The sequence below is a fragment of the Anomaloglossus baeobatrachus genome, chromosome 4 (assembly GCF_048569485.1).
Source record: "Anomaloglossus baeobatrachus isolate aAnoBae1 chromosome 4, aAnoBae1.hap1, whole genome shotgun sequence".
Taxonomy (NCBI): domain Eukaryota; kingdom Metazoa; phylum Chordata; class Amphibia; order Anura; family Aromobatidae; genus Anomaloglossus; species Anomaloglossus baeobatrachus.
This window is the reverse complement of record NC_134356.1, coordinates 490,300,167-490,319,217: the sequence shown is the minus strand read 5'-3', so window position 1 is coordinate 490,319,217 and position 19,051 is coordinate 490,300,167. Positions and strand designations below refer to the sequence as shown.

General features: G+C 42.8%; 1 protein-coding gene across 1 annotated transcript in view; it reads right to left on the bottom strand.

Annotated features, from left to right (window-relative positions):
* MYO5A (myosin VA) overlaps positions 1–19,051 on the bottom strand; it is a 276,256-nt gene that overhangs the window by 102,420 nt on the left and 154,785 nt on the right. Inside the window, exons 12-16 of the mRNA XM_075345778.1 lie at positions 18,622–18,762; positions 18,402–18,527; positions 14,843–14,926; positions 8,121–8,273; positions 7,802–7,899 (exon numbers count right to left, since the gene is read on the bottom strand). Of these exons, the coding sequence (XP_075201893.1) occupies positions 7,802–7,899; positions 8,121–8,273; positions 14,843–14,926; positions 18,402–18,527; positions 18,622–18,762 (602 nt within the window). The remainder of the gene's footprint in view (positions 1–7,801; positions 7,900–8,120; positions 8,274–14,842; positions 14,927–18,401; positions 18,528–18,621; positions 18,763–19,051) is intronic.

Sequence of the window (19,051 nt, the reverse complement as noted above, 5' to 3'; positions counted from 1 at the left end):
GGATGATCCCTCTAGTTATAGACCTATATCGCTCATAAATCAGGATTTAAAAATTATGTCCAAGATCATGGCTAATAGACTGGCCGAGATCTTACCTAGGATCATTACGAATCACCAGGTGGGGTTTATTAAGGGGAGAAATGCCGTTACCAATATCCGAAAGACAATTCTAGTGGTAGACGCGGTTAGACTGGGTCTCACTGAGGGAGGGGCTAGACCTGCCCTAGTTACACTTGACGCAGAAAAAGCGTTTGATAATGTAAATTGGGGGTGGTTAGACAGGGTAATGGAGGCCATAGGGATTGTAGGCAAGATGAGACTTTACATTAGAAACCTTTATGCCAACTCGGGAGCTAGGGTACACACTCCGGGCTTTCTATCAGACGTGTTCCCTTTGATGAAGGGAACAAGACAGGGCTGCCCATTATCTCCTCTTTTATTTAACCTGGCAATCGAGCCGTTGTCAAGAATACTACAGGGACAAAATAGCTTTAAAGGAATCAAGATAAGGGGTTCAGAAGTAAAGACAGCGCTTTTTGCTGATGACATCATACTTTATATGGGGGACCCCGGTGCGGATTTGCCACAGACTCTTGCCTTGATTGAAAAATTTGGCTCATTCTCCGGTTTCAAACTGAACAAAAAAAAATGCGAGATCATGTTCCTAAAGGGGCATCATGGGACAATGGGGGGACAAATAAGGGATGGCTGTCTATGTGGAATTCCTATAGCACAATCTTCAATTAAATACCTGGGAGTGCATATAGGAAGATCGGTGGAAACAATCTATAACTTGAATTATGGACCGCTAATCAGGAAAATTATAGTTCAATTAAAGGGATGGAAAGGTCTGCCACTTCCATTACTGGCAAGATGCCACCTGATAAAAATGATGAGCTTTCCTAGGCTGCTGTATCCCTTCCAGACAATCCCGCTATTGCTAAAACTAAAGGATGTGAATAAGCTCAACTCCGCGTATACAGAATTTCTGTGGAGGGGAAGGAAACCCAGAATAAAGCTGCGTACGCTGATGAAGTCAGCAGAGGAGGGAGGTCTAAACTTTCCAGATGTCCAAGGGTATAATCTTGTATGTATCATGAGGCATGTAATTGATTGGGTGAGAGGAACGAGTAGGCACTCAGATCATGCGATGGAAACTGAATATGCGTCACCGTGGGATCTGACGTCCATTCTGCACTCCCCACTATCCAGGGTTGAAGGGCACATAAGGAACTCAATTATATTCCGAGACACCATGCTAACATGGAAGTCGGTAAGGAAAAAACTGGGGCTCTCATGGAAAGTGTCCAAGTACTTTAACCCCTGGGCATTCCCAAATTTTCCCCTGGGACGAGAAAACAAGCTATTTACTAGATGGAAAGAGAGGGGAGTCAGGAGAATGATAGATGTTATGAATGTGGAGGACAGGAGGTGGATGACAGGTCGGGAAGTGTTGGATAAGTACAACCTTAATAGCTCACATGTCATCCAGTATGAACAATTGAAACATGGAATAATAGGAGACCTGGGTGTGGTTGGAAGAGAGCTGAACAGAAGTTCGATTGATGAGTTACTGGAATGTGATGTAACAAGTATAATTGTCTCTAAAATTTATCGATCGCTAAGGGGGGTGCTTATCTCACGGGAGGATAGTCGGACTTTAAAAGCGTGGGGGAAACAATTGGGAAGGGAAGAAGTGGTGGATGATATACTGAGAGGATGGGTACAAGTGCGGAAACATATTACCAATGAGAGATGGAGAGACACTCAATTCAGAATTCTACATAGGGCCATTATAGGTTTCAACATACCAGGTAGGGATAGGTGGTGTCCTAAGTGTCAAAAAGAAAAAACGGATATGCTGCATGGGCTATGGGAATGTGAGACAATCGCTAGGTTCTGGAACCAAGTCAGACTATTTGCCCAGTCAACATGGGGAATTTTCAGCAAACTAGACTTAATGGTGTGGATTTTCCACTCCTTTGAGGGAGGAGTAGGAGGAGGACCGAGCACGCAGGAAAAGAGGAAATACGCAATAACGCATGACATAGCCATGATAGCTAAGCGTTGCATCTTAAAACACTGGATTCAAAGGGAGGGCCCATCCATAAAGGAGGTTGTGGGCGAATTACACAACCTTCTGAAGTGGGAAAAACTAGAAGCGGAGAGGGATAAAGATGGGTTGACAGCCAAGTTTTTTGTGAGATGGAGACATTTTATTGAAAGCCAATTCACACAGGGAGAAATAATTAACCTGATGGCACCTTTTGTTCACTCGGAGTGGTATATCCTGAGCGATATCCAGGACAGCCTGGGTAAACTGAGAATCACCTAGGAGGGGGCTCTGGCGGGAGGGGGAGACGAGACGGTTGGGAATACCAAGACACGCTAGCAAAATTGAAATCATTCAGGGACGACAGAGATTTAACGAATTGTATTGCATATGTTATATTATATTTCATTACCTCTGTTTTGGTTTAATGTTACTGTATACTATCTTAAATCGAACAGCAACATGGAACTCCAAATTGGGGTATCACCCACCTCTATGTCACATTTTGTCAGACGAATGTTCTTTTTTTGCAATGATACTTGTCATGTTTTTACAAATTTGAAAAATCAATAAAAAACGTTTTGGAAAAAAAAAAATGGCTCTGGAGTGAGGAGGGGGGGCGGGGATTAGCCCAAGAGCGGGAATCCGGAGGGCCAAGGAGAGATACAGGGGAGGGAAACATCTCCTCAGAGAGGAGTGTCCTCCCCTCTGCTGATCGGCCGGTGGGCGGCGCCGCACTGTTCCCCTGCAAGGCTGACATGCAGAGGGAATGAAACCGAAACTAGGCCGCAACTGAAGCCGGGGCCTAGATTTTTACATACGGCCGACGAGCAGGCACCCTCGGCGCGGTTCTCAGGAAAAACCCAGAGAACCGGCCGGAATTCACAGCAAAGTCAAAAGACACACTCTCCCCTTAATAAATGTACCAGGGACCCCTGAAAAACGTCTCAATACTTAGCTTTTGAGACGCAGGGCCATGTCCCTGGGGGGGGGGTTACACGCTTCGTCCAGCAGGATCCTGACAGGGCTGCGGATGGAGACCGGTCTCCTGCAAAGCAGAGAGGACCGTGATGGCTCCCACTTCAAGCCAGAGCCTCAGAGGATGGTGAAGGAGCACGGCATGTGAAGGCTCCAGCCTTGCAAAGTCAACCTTAACAGCACCACCGACACAGTGGGGTGAGAAGGGACATGCCGGGAGTCCAGACTGGACCCGCTTTTCTTCCATATCTTTGAATCAAAAATCTTAAAAATGAAAAATCAGAGAATGCATGTGTGTGTGTGACCTCCTGGAACACAAACATTGAACTGGTTAGATTGTCATCCAGGGGGTGTATATAGCCCGGAGGGAGGAGCTACACGTTTGAGTGTAGTACTTTGTGTGTCCTCCGGAGGCAGAAGCTATACACCCATGGTCTGGGTCTCCCATAAGGAACGATGAAGAAAATGACTTTACCCCAGTCCTCAGCCGTCCACTCCCTGTACCTTTTGCAGAATATCAGTCGGTCCCTGATGTTTTTTCTGGAGAGAAGTGGCTTCTTTGCTGCCCTCCTTGAAACCAGGTCTTGCTCAAGGAGTCTCCGCCTCACAGTGCGTGCAGAAGCACTCACACCAGCCTGCTGCCATTGCTGAGCTAGCTCGGCACTGCTGGTAGTCCGATCCCGCAGCTGAAACAGTTTTAAGATATGTTCCTGGTGTTTGCTTGTCCTTCTTGGGCGCCCAGGAGCCTTTTTGGCAACAATGGAAGCTCTCTCCTTGAAGTTCTTGATGATGCGATAGTTTGTTGACTGATGTGCAATCTTTGTAGCTGCGATACTCTTCCCTGTTAGGCCATTTTTGTGCAGAGCAATGATGGCTGCACGTGTTTCTTTAGAGATAACCATGGTTAACTGAAGAGAAACAATGATACCAAGCACCAGCCTCCTTTTAAAGTGTCCAGTGGTGTCATTCTTACTTAATCATGACTGATCGCCAGCCCTGTCCTCATCAACACCCACACCTGTGTTAATGGAACAATCACTAAAACAAGGTTAGCTGCTCCTTTTAAGGCAGGAATGCAATGATGTTGAAATGTGTTTTGGGGGTTAAAGTTCATTTTCTTAGCCAATATTGACTTTGCAAGTAATTGCTGTTATGCTGATCACTCTTTATGACATTCTGGAGTATATGCAAATTGCCATTAGAAAAACTTAAGCAGTAGACTTTGTAAAAATTAATATTTGTAGCATTCTCAAAACTTTTGGCCATGACTGTACACTTGTAGTGGCTTCTTGTGGAATTGCAGTTACACTTTTAACTGGTGGTAGGACAGCACATTCGACATTTAACCTGCCTCACAGTGACAGCCGTGTGTAACATTGCCAAAGAATAACAACAGGCCAAACTGCTTCAAAGTGCAGTGCCATCATTTGGGATGACTGCATCATGTCACAGAAGAGGGCTCTGGAAGCAGTTGACCGACTGCTGCAAGACGTGTGTGAAAACAATTCTATCACAGGAGGTTTAGTTGTTGTTGTGGCTGGTGACTTTCGTCAAACACTACCAGATATTCCAAGATGAACCAGTGCAGATAAACTCAACGCCTGCCTCAAAACTCGTACCTTTGGAGACAAGTAAAGAAAATGTCGCTGAACACAAACATGAGGATCCACATGACAGCTTATGTTTCCATTGGACTGTTCTTGAGCCAGCTTCTGACTACTGGAGATGGCAAGGCACCAGTAAACTCAAGCACTGGACAGATCATGTTTCCAAGCAACTTTTGCTAGATCGTGACATCCATTGTGGAGCTAAAAGCAAAGGTTTTTCCAAACATTCAGCGCAACTTCAGAAAGTCTGGCTGTCTGTGTGTAGAGCTATGCCGGCTTCAAAAAAAGATGGCGTCAACAAGATCAATCTTTCAATTCTAAATGTCCTTCCAGGTGTGTGCAGGCCCTACAGGTCAGTGAATACTGTGACAGACCATACTCAAGCATTATTCTATACAACAGATTTTTTTCTTCAGCTCCTAAGAATCACAAGAATTTCCTCTGCATAACCTCATTCTAAAACCTGGAACAACCATTCTGCGTTTGAGAAATTTAGATATGCCAAAGCTGTGTAATGGAACAAGACTTTTGATTAAAAACCTGTTTTTTTGATAGTATGTGCCAAAGGAGAGGACGTTTTCATTCCAACAATTCCACTCACTCCATCTGATTTGCCTCCTGATTTTAAACGCCTCCAGTTTCCAGTTTGACGGGTATTTGTAATGTCCATTAACAAGGCTCAGGGACAGTCCTTGAAAGTATCAGGAATCAATTTGCAAGCTCCATGCTTTTCTCATGGTCAACTTTACGTGGCCTGTTCAAGAGTTGGAACTGCCAAAAATCTGTTACTCTTTGCACCGGAAGGAAAAACGAAGAATGTCGTTTATAAAAAAGACTCTCCAATAAGGAGTTGCAGATAAAGTACTTCACATTACTTGGGTAATCATTTAGTTAATTTGTGTTGCATTGCTGTGGTGTTGAATATATACAGTATATATAATGTGAAATGCTTTACTTTTTTATTTTTATTCATAAAATTTCCCTATGTTTAGTTTGTGACTTATGTGCATAATCATTTTTTGGTAACCCATTCTATTTTTTTTTTATAGCTAAGAACAGTTAGTTACTATCCCGGGCAAAGCTGGGTACTACAGCTCGCAGTCTTACAGATGTGCCTCTACTATGCACTGTGTAATGGCTGTGTCTGACCGTACAGGAACATGGTCTGATCATGGCACATGAGGAAGTAAAAGAGAGTATAGAGACAGGACAGCATAAGATCGCAATTTATTTTTACTGAGAGTTTAAAAACAGGTAGGAAAAATGTTAAACTTCTAAGATAAAAAGCAGCCGAGAACTCCCGCTGTAATGCCTCTTACTTCCTCTCCGGCCCAGGAGATGTGGTATGGTCAGACCATGTCCCGGTACGGTCAGACACGGCCATTACACAGTACATAGCAGGGACACATATAGAAGATTACCTGAGCACATGAACATTGTTGCTTAAACACATCCAATTGCGGAACTTATTTTTTTTTTAAGATCTATTGAATAAAATGAACTTTGTTCTTGCAAAAACCCTTTCAACACTGTATAGAGATCAATATTCAAATAATGTGTGACTGGCCTCTATGTGAACCCTAACCCTTACTCCTATTAACTGTACTGTTGAGCTGGGCGTTCACTTCAAGATTTAATTTTGTTAAATTAAATTTTAGTTACTTAGCAAACACTATATGCCCATTTAAAACACAAACACAACACAAATGGAGTGGTCAGGCATAAGAGATCCCTTGTAAGGGGCAGACATGTCATTGGTGCAACCTGAGCAGCCGCATCGGGACTCAAGGCATATAGGGCCCACTTCCACCTCCAAAGTAGGAGAAATTGTACATTATTATGTTATTGGACTGCAAAGGGCCCATATACTGTCATGGCACAGGGGGCTTTCAATTGTCTGTGTTCACCCCTGTCCCTTCTGTTACATTCTGAATAGTTTGGGATCTGAAAATACAAGTGCTGTCACCAGACGACTGCAGACAGGTCATTTATGGCAGGCAACAGGTTTAGTATTGAGGCAGTTGTAAAATGTCAGAGAACATCCACAGCCTGACATTGGACAGAGTGCCTAGTAGAATTAATGTCCTGGAGACATTAAGGCTATGTGCCCACGTGGCGTTTTGGGTTTTTTTGCGTTTTTTTCTAGCGTTTTTCCTTGCTTATTTTAAATCAATAAAAGCAAGAATAAAAGCATCCCAGCAAAGTCTATGACAGTTGTGACTTGCTGTGCACACGCTGCTTCTTTTTTTCTTGCAGATTTTGTTGCTGAAAAAAGCACAATGTCAATTGTTTCTGCGTTTATTTCCTGTGTTTCTATAATGTCTGCAATGCTTTATCACTACAGGGGATTATATCGCAGCACTTCGCCTCACACACCATGCATATAGCACGGTGTATGAGGCTCTCTGTAGCTTAGTAAACCGGAGTCATCATGGTGATGACCAAGGGTTACTCTAGCAGTAATTGGGTCCCTATGATTGCATTACAGGGACCCGATCGCCAGGGACAGGTAAGCGAATCCTCTCCCTGCCTTCTGAATGCTGCGATAGTACTGATTGCAGGATTCAGGGGGTTAAACTGCCGGGAGCGGCGCAGGCACCACTCCGGGCAGTGAGAGCCGGGTCCTGGCTGTAACATCAGCTGGAGACCCGGAATCATCAGTGGGCACAACTCCAGTGATCAATAAGTGAAGGCATATTGTAGTAATCACTGACTATTATTTAGCATTGCATCTATAGCTCCCTCATACGCCTCGCTGTACAGACATCATCATCACTGTACCCATTGGGGCACAATCTAAATTCCCTATCAGACATACGGTACCAGTAATTTGGCCCTTCTAATTTTGTGTTGTGTTGAGTCTATACCAAAGGAACGTTGCTCACAGGGTAATAATACTGGGCAACACGAACCCAGAGGATCCTGTAACCCACATCCCCTTGGTACAGTCCATAAAAATTAGTATTAAATAATAAAGTCAATATCTATGGAACTGTATGGTGGATTTAAAAATAAAAATAACATTACTCAAGGGAGCATCAGGAATAAGAGAGTAAAAACTGGACACCTGATGTGGCGACAGGTCCTCTAATAAGCATGTATTTAGGAATGGAGGCATTATTGCATGGATACAAAGCAACAGTTTATCGGAGTAGCTACTTACGTAAACGGGTACTTGTAGTCATTGGGCTTAATGCATCGTACATAGTGAGGGGTTGTGGCATTCAGGGTCTCCATCAGCAGATGCAAAGAGTTCCTAAACTGAAGTGGAAATAAGTTCATATATAAGAGAGAAAAAGTGTCTTCCTGCACAGAAAATAGAACAAAATTGCTTTCCCTATTGGTGTGCATTGAAAAAATATATGTAAAAACTTAAAAAAAAGTAAAATAAAAAAAATCTATGAGCAGTTTCTATTTTGAGAAACGTTTGCAGATGGGTTCTGATCTCGGTAATACCAGCTTATTCTATTCCATCAGATCACCTGGTGGCCGACAGTTTTCTTATGCTCCTTGCTTGCTTGCTCAGGCTTTGGTTTGCGTAGACTTGTACGAGATAGCAGAGTCCGTCCGGTGGGAGCAGATGATGTCGTACTTAATGTCTCATAGTCCTGGAACAGCTCTGTCAGCAGCTTAAACTAGAAAATTAGAGAAATAAAATGATCATTACAACCCCGCTGTTAATTGTGTAACAGTAAGCCGAGGTTACAATGCTGAAACTGAAGTTAATAATGGTTAGAAAAGGAAAACTGCATCCTGAAATAATGGCTCTGTTCACACTTGGGTCATCCACTGTACAGGATGGTTTTATATTGTGACTGTCAGATGTCTTCTGATTTATCAGAGTAGCAAAAACCTATGAAACCGTCCAGAAGTGTGAACAGCACCTTAGGAGCAGGAGTATTAGAAGTATTACAGCATGCAGTAGTAGAGGAGCAGGGAAAGTACAGGTTCATATTAGCCGGAATGAGGTTAGAGAATTCAGCTTTATTGGCATTTTTTTATATTTCATATTAATGCTCCTAATTATAAATTAACATCTGGGCCTGGGGGTTTACATGACTGTTATAGGCATGAAAGGAATGAGCCCACTCCTCATATATTCTTCACTCTGTTCCAGTTATTGCCCAATTCACTCTGTTTTGGAACCCCAATTAACTCTAGCACAAGAATGGTGAAATGTTTCAATGACGGGGAAGAAGAGCAAGTGTCAGACATTAAAGGGAACCTGTCAGGTGCAATATGCACCCAGAACCACGAGCAGTTCTGGGTACATATTTCTAATCCCTGCATAACTATCCCTGTATCCAGTAGCATAGCTAAAAGGGATCTTTAGAAAAAGTATTTATAAAGATATCATATTATATGCTAATGAGGCCAGTGACTAGTCGCAAGGGCATTAGTTTGCCCGGACTAGTCCGTCCTCTTGCATGTTAGTACACCCCTGTGGGCGTGCTAACATACTAATGAATGGGCAGCATCAGAGGATGATCTCACTCACCTATCAGCTGCCATCGCATTAGAAACCTGGATTTCAGCTCAGTGCGCATGATCCCGGACATTCGGTCATGTGCACTACATGGGTTTGAAGTCAGGACTCGCACACTCTAGTTCATAGTACGCATGACCGAAAGTGCAGGATCACGCGCACAGAGTCGAAATCCAGGATTCGGACGCGATGGCAGGAGAGAGGTGAGCGCGACCATCCTCTGATGCTGCACATTCATTAGCATATAAGTACGCCCACAGGGGCGTATTAACCTGCTAAGGTGGGAAAGTAACGCCCTTGTGACTAGTCACTGCCCTCATTAACATATCATATGGGATCATTACAAATACTTTTTCTAAAGATCTCTTTATCAATGCTACAGTATACAGGGACAGTTAGGCAGGGATTAGCAATATACACCCAGAACTGCTTGTGGTTCTGGCTGCATAGTGCACCCGACAGGTTACCCGACTACTGACTAGGATGTGACATGACTTGTGAATTAGTGTCCACCAGTCAAGGACACTACAATTTCGCTCCACTGCTAACGATATTCTGTCAATGTCAGTCATAGAAAACCCCCTTTAAAACATTGCACAGCAAAAAAACTATGCATAATTATATATAATTGTTTTTACTGATTTTATGTAGCTTTAGTGGATCAATTGTATATAAAAAACGAAAATAAAAATTAAGACTAGCCCTACTTATTTAAAAGGAGCTTCTACTTTGGCCAATGCCTGTTCCAGGATGAGTAGTTGTTAGCAGTTTGGAGGGTCCTGCTGCTGGATCCCTGACAAGATATGTGATTTTCACCAAGTAACCTACTCAGCGATGCTGATAGTAAATCAATCATAAAAAGGCGCCAATTAAATTAGGTTGCTATCTGTATAATAAGCAGATGGCAGCCGTCCGCCAGAGTGAGGGTCGGTCTGTGAAGCAACACCACTAATGTGTCTCGAAGAAATGAGCAGATGTGGTTATTTCAGGCCTGTTAGTGAGTCCGTATAGATTATTAGTGCTTTTATGTAATAAGGAGAGGCAACCGGTGAAACTACAGAGCACATGAAAGCACCGCACAAATAAAGAAATGTTCTAGTTTGTCGCTGGCAATTATCATGCTGCCTTTATCGCACTGCTTTACTCCCAAGCACCCCCCTAGGCAGAAGCGGAAGGAAAGCAATATAATTAAGAGTCTAAGATACTTCAAAGTTACCTTCTGAGGAATGTGTTTCACAGAAATGGAATGAAAGGAAAAAAAGAAATAGAATGCAACGGTGAGATAGTAAAACAAACACATTTACTGTGATGACGTACATGAGTGGTATGAGGACAGTAATGGGGGTGTAGAATGAGGGACAACAGCATGTATACAATTATCAGAAAATAAAGACATTACAGTACAGCGCACGTCGACTTACAGAGCTGTGATATCCAATATATACATGCAGATTGATACACGACATCTTGGCTCAGAGATTTACCCCTTAGAGGGAACTAGTCAGCTGATTCAAGCTGTCCAAGACACGGGCAGCACGAATCACGGCATGGCGGCATGAATCCAGCAAGGTATATTTTTCACTATAATGTTCTGACATTTCAGAGAAAATACAGTTAGGCGATCCTCGGACCATAGCTGGAGACGAGACAAGACCGATGCCGACCCTGCCCGGCTATAACCAGTGCCGCTTCAGGTAACTGGACAGGTTTATCACTATGGGAGACTTGGGCACTGGGCACTGGGAAAAGATCAGCCAGATCATATAACTATATATTTTCTAAGAAAAAAAAAAAAAAAGAGAAAACAGCATACCAATATAAAAGCTGAAAAATCAAACCTTTATTGGCCCATGATGTGACTGACAACGTTTTGGTTCCAACTGAACCTTTCTCAAGGCTTTAATATTGGAGTGCTGGCTTCCTTCTATTTTTTTCTATATTATTGGCATTTGAAAAATGGCCTGGTAGGTGTTGCATCCATACCGTATGTTTCGGACCATAAGACGCACTTTTTTTCCCCCAAATGTTGGGGGAAAGTGTGGGGTGCGTCTTATGGTCTGAATATAGGGCTGCTGGGAATGAGGGTGCTGCGGTGGAGCGGGTCATCGGGGGCATGAGTAGGCTGCAGCAGCGCCTGCCGTGACCACGTGGACCCGCTCATTTAATATGCACGCCCATCTCTGAGCGCTGACAGATGGGCGGGATGATGGGTGAGGGATAAACAGCCAGCCCACATGATTACCCCTGGCAACTACAGCCTGGAGTGAGCATGTGCAGCTGTATTCACTGCCCCCCACACATCATCATCAGTGCGGGGTGCAGTGAATCAGTACACTCACCTGTCACTGTTCCCCTGCAGTACCGCAATCTCCTCCTGGCTGCCGGCGGCCGCTGAGTGTAGCCGTCCCCGTTCCCCTGCAGCACCGCGATGTCCTCCTGTCTGTGCGGCGGCCGCTGAGTGGAGACTAGCGGTGCTCACAGCGATGACATCATCGCTGTGCGCACGTGTCCGCACGCAGCCGTCGGCAGTCAGGAGGACATCGCGGTGCTGCAGGGGAACGGGGACTGCTCCACTCAGCGGCCGCCGGCAGCCAGGAGGAGATCGCGGTACTGCAGGGGAACGGGGACGTCTCCACTCAGCGGCGCTGCCGCTAACACAGACGGAAGGAGGAGCGATGCTGCAAGGAGTGAGGTGAGGTAAGGTGAGTATGAATGTTTATTTTTTTTTTATGTGCCACAGGATGCGGGCCGTATACCAGCATGGGGGTGTATAGCAGGATGTGGGTATATTATGAGCAGGATGGGCGTATATTATGAGCAGGATGGGGGTATATTATTAGCAGAATGGGGGTATATTATTAGCAGAATGGGGGTATATTATGAGCAAGGATGGGGGTATATGCGCAGGATGGGGGTATATGAGCAGGATGGGGGTATATGAGCAGGATGGGGGTATATACAGTATATACAAGGCAGGAGTATCATTAACAGGATGGGGTATCTTAGTAGAGAATTTGGGGACATTACCCCCATAACAGTGTCAGCAGCAGATCTTCGCCCCATAACAGTGTGTCATGACTCCATTTTTTGCTTAAAATTTTTTCTCTCTATTTTCCTGCTCTAAAACCAGGATGCATCTTATGGTCAGGTGCGTCTTATAGTCCAAAAAATACGGTAATTGTTTTGTTACGTGCTGCTCTTGTCTCTTTTAATCTATCTAGTTTCTGAAACACTGGAGCAATTCAGAGAAAAATATACCAGGCTGCAGTCAATCTCCATTTCAGGCAATCCATGGTTTGGGCTACATGAAACAGCTGACAAAAGCAGCTTCTTGGGGGGTCTTTATGGATTATTCTCATTTTAGCAAGTTGTCATTTATCCATAGGATAGGTGATAACTTGCTAATTGCTATGATCCATCTGTTGAGGACAAGGATATGAAAATGCTCATTTATTGCACGATTCATTATCTCTGAATCTGAGGACATCATTTTTTTTCTAACACTAAGCAACATTATAATTTTGCTAACAGACAGGCATTCTTTTGGGCCTAGCCGTGGGAACCCATTGGCACATGTGACTGGAGAGACAGAGGAAGCCCACTGGTTCTTCCAAATAACATAGGGCGAGTGCCCACGATCAGGGTTTGCAGAGATTTGGACGCAGCATGTTGTCGCTTTGTCAAAAAAGCTGCATTGTACAGTACAAGCACAGTGGATGGATTTATAGAAATCCCATACCCACTGTGTTTCTTTTTTTCCACAGCGTAGACTGACATGTGACACGTCTTTCCAAGTCACAACATGTCAATTTATGCTTGCGGAGATGCGAGTGTTCTCAGCAGGGAGACAACCGCGAAAGTCCGCAGCACCCACATCCTTGATCGTGGGCATGGACGCTGCATTCTCCTGCAGGAGGGAGGACACTGCATCTAGAATGCAATGTCTCCAGATCGTGGGTACGTATCCTTATAAGCCAAAGACAATTCTACAAGTCTACTGTGGAATCTAAAGGGCTACACTGTATTACATATGGTCCCAGCAGGAGTAGGGCTCATCACACGAGCGCTGATAGTAACTCATTACAACAAAGGAACAAGCCTCAGATGTGATATTCCATGAGCAATATAGGCATTTACTGGGCCTTCTTAATGTCCACTCACGAGGCACATACTGAAATGAGCAAGATTTTCTTAAGTTTTGCTGGATTTCTGCTTCTGTAGACAAATGTACACAAACTAAAGTGCCCATTTTTCTCTAGAAACTATTTTGTAAAAAGGATATGCTATGATACATAACAATATAGAAAAGGTGAGATAAACATGTATGATTTGACAATGGAATATTCAATTCTGAAAAATCTAATGCGAATTTTCTCACACTCTCTCCATTCCAATTCTTCCAACAAGGGGGCGCACATTACTTTGGAAAAAAAAAAAACAAATCTACAAAATGAGATGTCCTTGAATAATATCATTATTATGAAGGTTAACGACCAATATATTCTGGCTCACTTTTGCCTACAATCACACTAGGTGGCTCGATGGCTCACTAGTGCTCCTGGGATTGGGGTAATCAGCGTAGAGTTTCTATATTTTCGTTGTATTTGCATTGTGTAAGAAACCCAGGTAAAGACATACTAAGAGAATAACTCCCTAGGAAATGGAGTACATCATGCTTATTTTTCAATGTGTGATCATTAAATATGGCCTGTGAATCCCCGAAAAGGGGAAATTCCTGCATATTACATGACAGAATATGTTTGTGCTTAGGAGGCAATTCAGATGATGTACGCACACACAGAATGTGGCAAATCCTCCTAATAAAGATGTGTGGACCTTTTGAATTCAGGTGGGTAAATGGTGAGTCCGTCATGTGATATGGATTCATATAGCGCCAACTAACCTGCCTGACCTAGTGTTGTGCGTCACTTATAGGCCACAATTCAGACACTGTACATCTCGCGTATCCGTGTGAGACGCACTTATGTAGTGCTGATAGGCCCGCCTGACCTGGGTTTCTGGTGTCATTTAAAGGTTGCAGTTCAGACACACTGCATCTCAGTCATTATAAGACGGGCTCCCAGTGCAAGCCTTCTTAGTGTGCATGTCCTATGCTAAACAGCCACCCTCCCTTTTAGTGTGGAGATTGAGTGGCTGTATCATAAGCATCGTGCACCTGGGCTGCGGCAATCTATATTAGGGGGGTTTGCCACATTCTGTGTGTGCGTACATCATTTGAATTGGTTCCTATGGTCTGTGATTTTTTTATATAGTGCTGTGGTTTTTTTCATATATTTGTGCTTAATCAGCAATGGGAAATATAAAATTACGTTCCCTAGTTCTGTTAGTGACCAATTGTACAGATATGACTGATCAGCTTCCTATCTATTGGTAAAAGGTGATCTGTATTCAGTCAGTCACTCTCCCAGGAACAGTTAGAAGCCCCTTATATACTCCTTTATTAAAATACGAGCTCATTCCGACATCCGTGCATATCGGAACTGGCCATGTCTCTCCCGATGAGAGCTCTATGAAGCTGTGACACTTACATCAGGAGTGCCACGGCCAGTCCATGCTCAGACTGACTTGCATTGATCTCGAAATGAGCACCAAATATAATTTACCAGAGAATAAGTTGCGTTCTACTACGTGATTTGGGGATGATTTGAAGGCCATGGCTTCCAGCCAAACATTTCACCGTCGTATTGTTTCACCAACCTTACTCGCTTTGAGAACTTTTACTTGATCTTCAAATACTGTATCTTTATTCTTCTCAAGAAAACCTTCACATTGATATTCTACCTGTGAATAATGGGAGAAGACAACACTTTGTAATAAAATATCAAATCCAAAATGTTATCAGAAAACGATCTGTAGTTGAGATACAGGATGTGTCCACATGACAGTCCTAGAAAAACCAAGAAGCGTGACCACTTAAACTTTGGAAACGTGTTTCATGGTTTGTTTAATGGCCAAACGAGGAACAAAAAGTCCATTGCATAGGAGCAGTCCTACCCTATATATAGATTCTATGATTTTACATCACACACTGTCAACCACTCTGGTCCTGGAGGGTGCACAAATGAGATAAGGGTTATTCTCATCTTTTCCCTTCAGGAGCACACCGCTCCCCTGCCTCCTGGCTTGGTAACTGCAGCATTTGTCACAAATACCACTGGATGGTAGATTAGTGGAGGACATATAGGAACCCCAAAAATTACCAAGTCAGGGAACCTCAGTACCCCCAGATAAAGTGAAAAGTTTGAACCATATGGCAGTGGGTCACGCAAACTGTTGTTTTCTTTAAATTGTATTACAGGGACAGATACATCAGATCACATCCCCGGCTGAATAAGTGCTGCTCGACTGCCCCTCTATACAAACTCGTCCTGAAATCTGACGGTAGAGAAGGTAGAGTTAGCGTCCTTATCCTTCAGATAAATGCTTTATGCCAGAATATCTCCTTATAATTTTGGCACACAGTAGCCCTGTGCTTGTGAAATAACAAGTACACTTAGATAGTTTTTATAGTCTGCATTTTCAGTAGTGTCAGGGGTTAAAGGGAATCAGTCACTAGGATTTTGCTACCTCGTCTGAGAACAGAATATAGAAAAAGAGACCTTAATTCCAGTGATGTATCACTTTGTTTACTGGGTGCAGCAGTTGTGACACAATCAGAGTTCTTAGTAGTAGTATGTAGCAGAGGTCAGAAGGTTACCACCCCCCACTACAGCTTTCTATGCACATTGTCTATTGACAGTGAGCTGCTTATCAGAGGAGGGAATGCGGTAGGAGAAATGTTCACAAGCCCCATAGTCAGAGCAGTGATAATCAACTGGTGATAAACCCTTCATTGTAAGTAATCAACAACACACAGCATAATAAGTGACACATCCTATTCAGTGTTTTAACCCCTTACAGTATGTGGTCCTCTGATTACATAGCAAAAATCTGCTGACAGATTCCCATTAAGGTCTTTTGCAACCATTTAATAAGGGAATCTGCCAGCAAATTTCACCCACTAAACTAATTACATGCACATATAGCTTTTTCACAGACTAGTCGAGCAAGACCTTTACATACCCTGTCTCTGTTCCTTCGTTACTGAAAAATCAGATTTAAATTGATATGAAAATGAGACTGAAGCTCTATCTGTAGATCTGAAGCCTCAGACCCTCCAGCTCTATTCCCTACAAGATGACACCTGCTCTTGCTTGACGTACAACCTTTATGCTCTGTGATTTCATGCAAAGGAATCATCAGTCAAGCAGGAGGAAGCGTCGCTAGGCGAGGAATAGAGCTGGAGTGACAGAGGTTTCAGACCTAAAGCCTCACTTGCATATCACAGTTTAGGCTTGTAACACATGATGTACACTGTGCTTGTTATCTACACTAGCGAGTTTAAGGGTAGTTATAAATAACATCTTTTAGTGACCAATTCATTATGTGATTGGTAGAAACAGGGGAGAAAGGGCACCATCATAAAATTTGAACATCTCTGTGTATGCACTAAAAATTGATAAGAGACACCAGAAAAAAGGTCTCAATAAAACTCAAAACATCAGAAGTGCATGCAAACACAAAAGTGAAGGGTATTTATTAGAATAATGCACCTAAAAACATTTAAAAACAACGGAACCCAAAAACATACCAGGGTATCCAGTACATAACACCAAACAGTGCCAAATTGCACACAGAAAGTCGCTAACATTATATATAATGAGAGGCAATGTAACAATGATCAACTGAATAAACATACTATGAAGTAAATTACTACCATATAAAAAGAAGATCACGATGGCCCTGAAATACAGAGTTAATCAAGCAGCATAGAACCCATGGGTGTATGAGGATGAGAATCCCCACGCGTTACGCCACACAGGAGGGCCTCCTCAGGGGGTACCTAGACCTGAGGAAGGCGACAGGGCGCCGAAACACCTTGTCCTTTGTAACCTTGCCACACTTCTTTAGTCAGTATGGAATTGCCTTTATATTACTTGTTTTTAACCTCACAATAAAGGTTATATTTTAATTTAATGCCGAAAATTCCCAGCTGGACTATTTTCCTCTATTTTTTAGGTGCATTCTTCTAATAAAATACTTTACTTTTGTGCTTGCATCCACTTCTGATGTTTTGCGTTTTATTGAGAGCTTTGGTGCAGTTAGTGCACTTCCTTTTTCTGGTTTCTCTCCTCAATTCATTATGTGAAGTTCAAGCAATTAGATTTTGATCATCACATGCTGCCCATATTTGTACATGTGATTGGTTCAGAGCCCTTTTTGGTCATTTTGATCCCAAATACAGCCACTGTGAAGGCCAATATGTGCTGATTCAATAGAGGTACAACATTGTTTCTGGGGGGGTTCAACTTATATTGATGCTGGTGATTTATTTTCTTTTTTCTTCAGTACTTTATATCTGGACAAGAGGATCTGCATTATTTGACTGTGCATCTTGACACAACACATTGTCAGTAGTTGGTGCTGTTTAAATGGAATTTGTCACCAGGATTGTGCAATGTAAGCTGAGGACAGCATGCTGCATGGGTTAAAAAAGAGAAAACATCTGTGTGTCTCCTATCTGTATGTGAGCTATTGTTTATCTATACTAAAGGGTTTATTGACTGTGATTAACATTTAAGGCTTCTCAACACTGCAGAGAGATTGACACCTCACAGTCAATGCATTATATCTATTGGGTTGCTTGGTGTGTGTAGGGACAGCTCCCAGCTCTGCTACACTCAATTCAGAGAAAGTCAGAATGGCTGCACATAGTGATCCAAGTTAAACATGGTTAGTTTCAGATGCTCTTTGCCTACAATATGCTGCTCTCAGACAAAGTAGCAATAACCTGGCGGCAGATTCCTTTTAAAGACTTTTTTTGTGCTGCAGTAAACATGGTACTATTCTGAAAGAAAGCAACCCTGTTTTTCTAATTCTGTAGAGCTCGAATCATTTCCCTGCAGTGATACATCTGTCCCCGAGCATCAACGGACTTCAGACAACACACTATCGATCATACAACAGTCTATATCCTGCTGAAAGACCTGCGTCATGAATCGTGTGAATTTCCCAGCAGCTCAGCATTACTACTGATTTATTCACTCGGCTAAAAAGGAGTGTTTTAGGTGATATAGTGCAAAAGACCTACTTATGCAAACAATCCTTTTCACTAAAGTTTAGTGCATTGTGACAAAAAATCTCTTATGCTCTGGATTTCCGGCTCACCAAAACATAAATGAAAAAGGACAACTTGGTATAATAAGTCTCTGGTTACCTTATCAGCAAAATGCTTAATAATAAATGCGACGTTGGACAGACGCGGTTTCTCAAACAATGAACACGTTTTCAGGTGCGTATTATACAATTTCTGGGCCCATGTATTGTCCGATCCTTTCGGCATCTGAGAAAAAAAATAATTAATTAAAACAGAGAATTTTAACAGTAAATACATGCACTGTCGCACTCAGCCATGTAGAGTACGTCGCCTCTCCTACCTTACATTCTTCATCGAGAAGGTCCAGAATACCCATTTTGGCCTCTATAAGATTGATGCAGGGCTGGTTGTCATAAAAATCAATCAGGGTCCATGGGATTTGTTCCTTCATGTACTCTTCTTGTTCTAACTTGAACACATGCTGTAAACCGGACACAAAAACGTTTCTTAGAAAACAAGAATGCGAAACATACAGGCCTGGGGTCCAAATTCATTAACACAAAGAATAAGAACAGGAGTTTATTATTTAAGACTTATAAGTAGAGCACAATCTCAACAAAGCCTGTAACGCTTCTGTCAAATATGGACTAGATCTGACACTAATCATCTCAGAAGATGAGACCCTTGAATTCCAAAATCCACTACCTATGCCAGCTGCTGGTCCTGAGAATGAAAAGCACCTACATGGATTCTTTCTTGATCACACATTG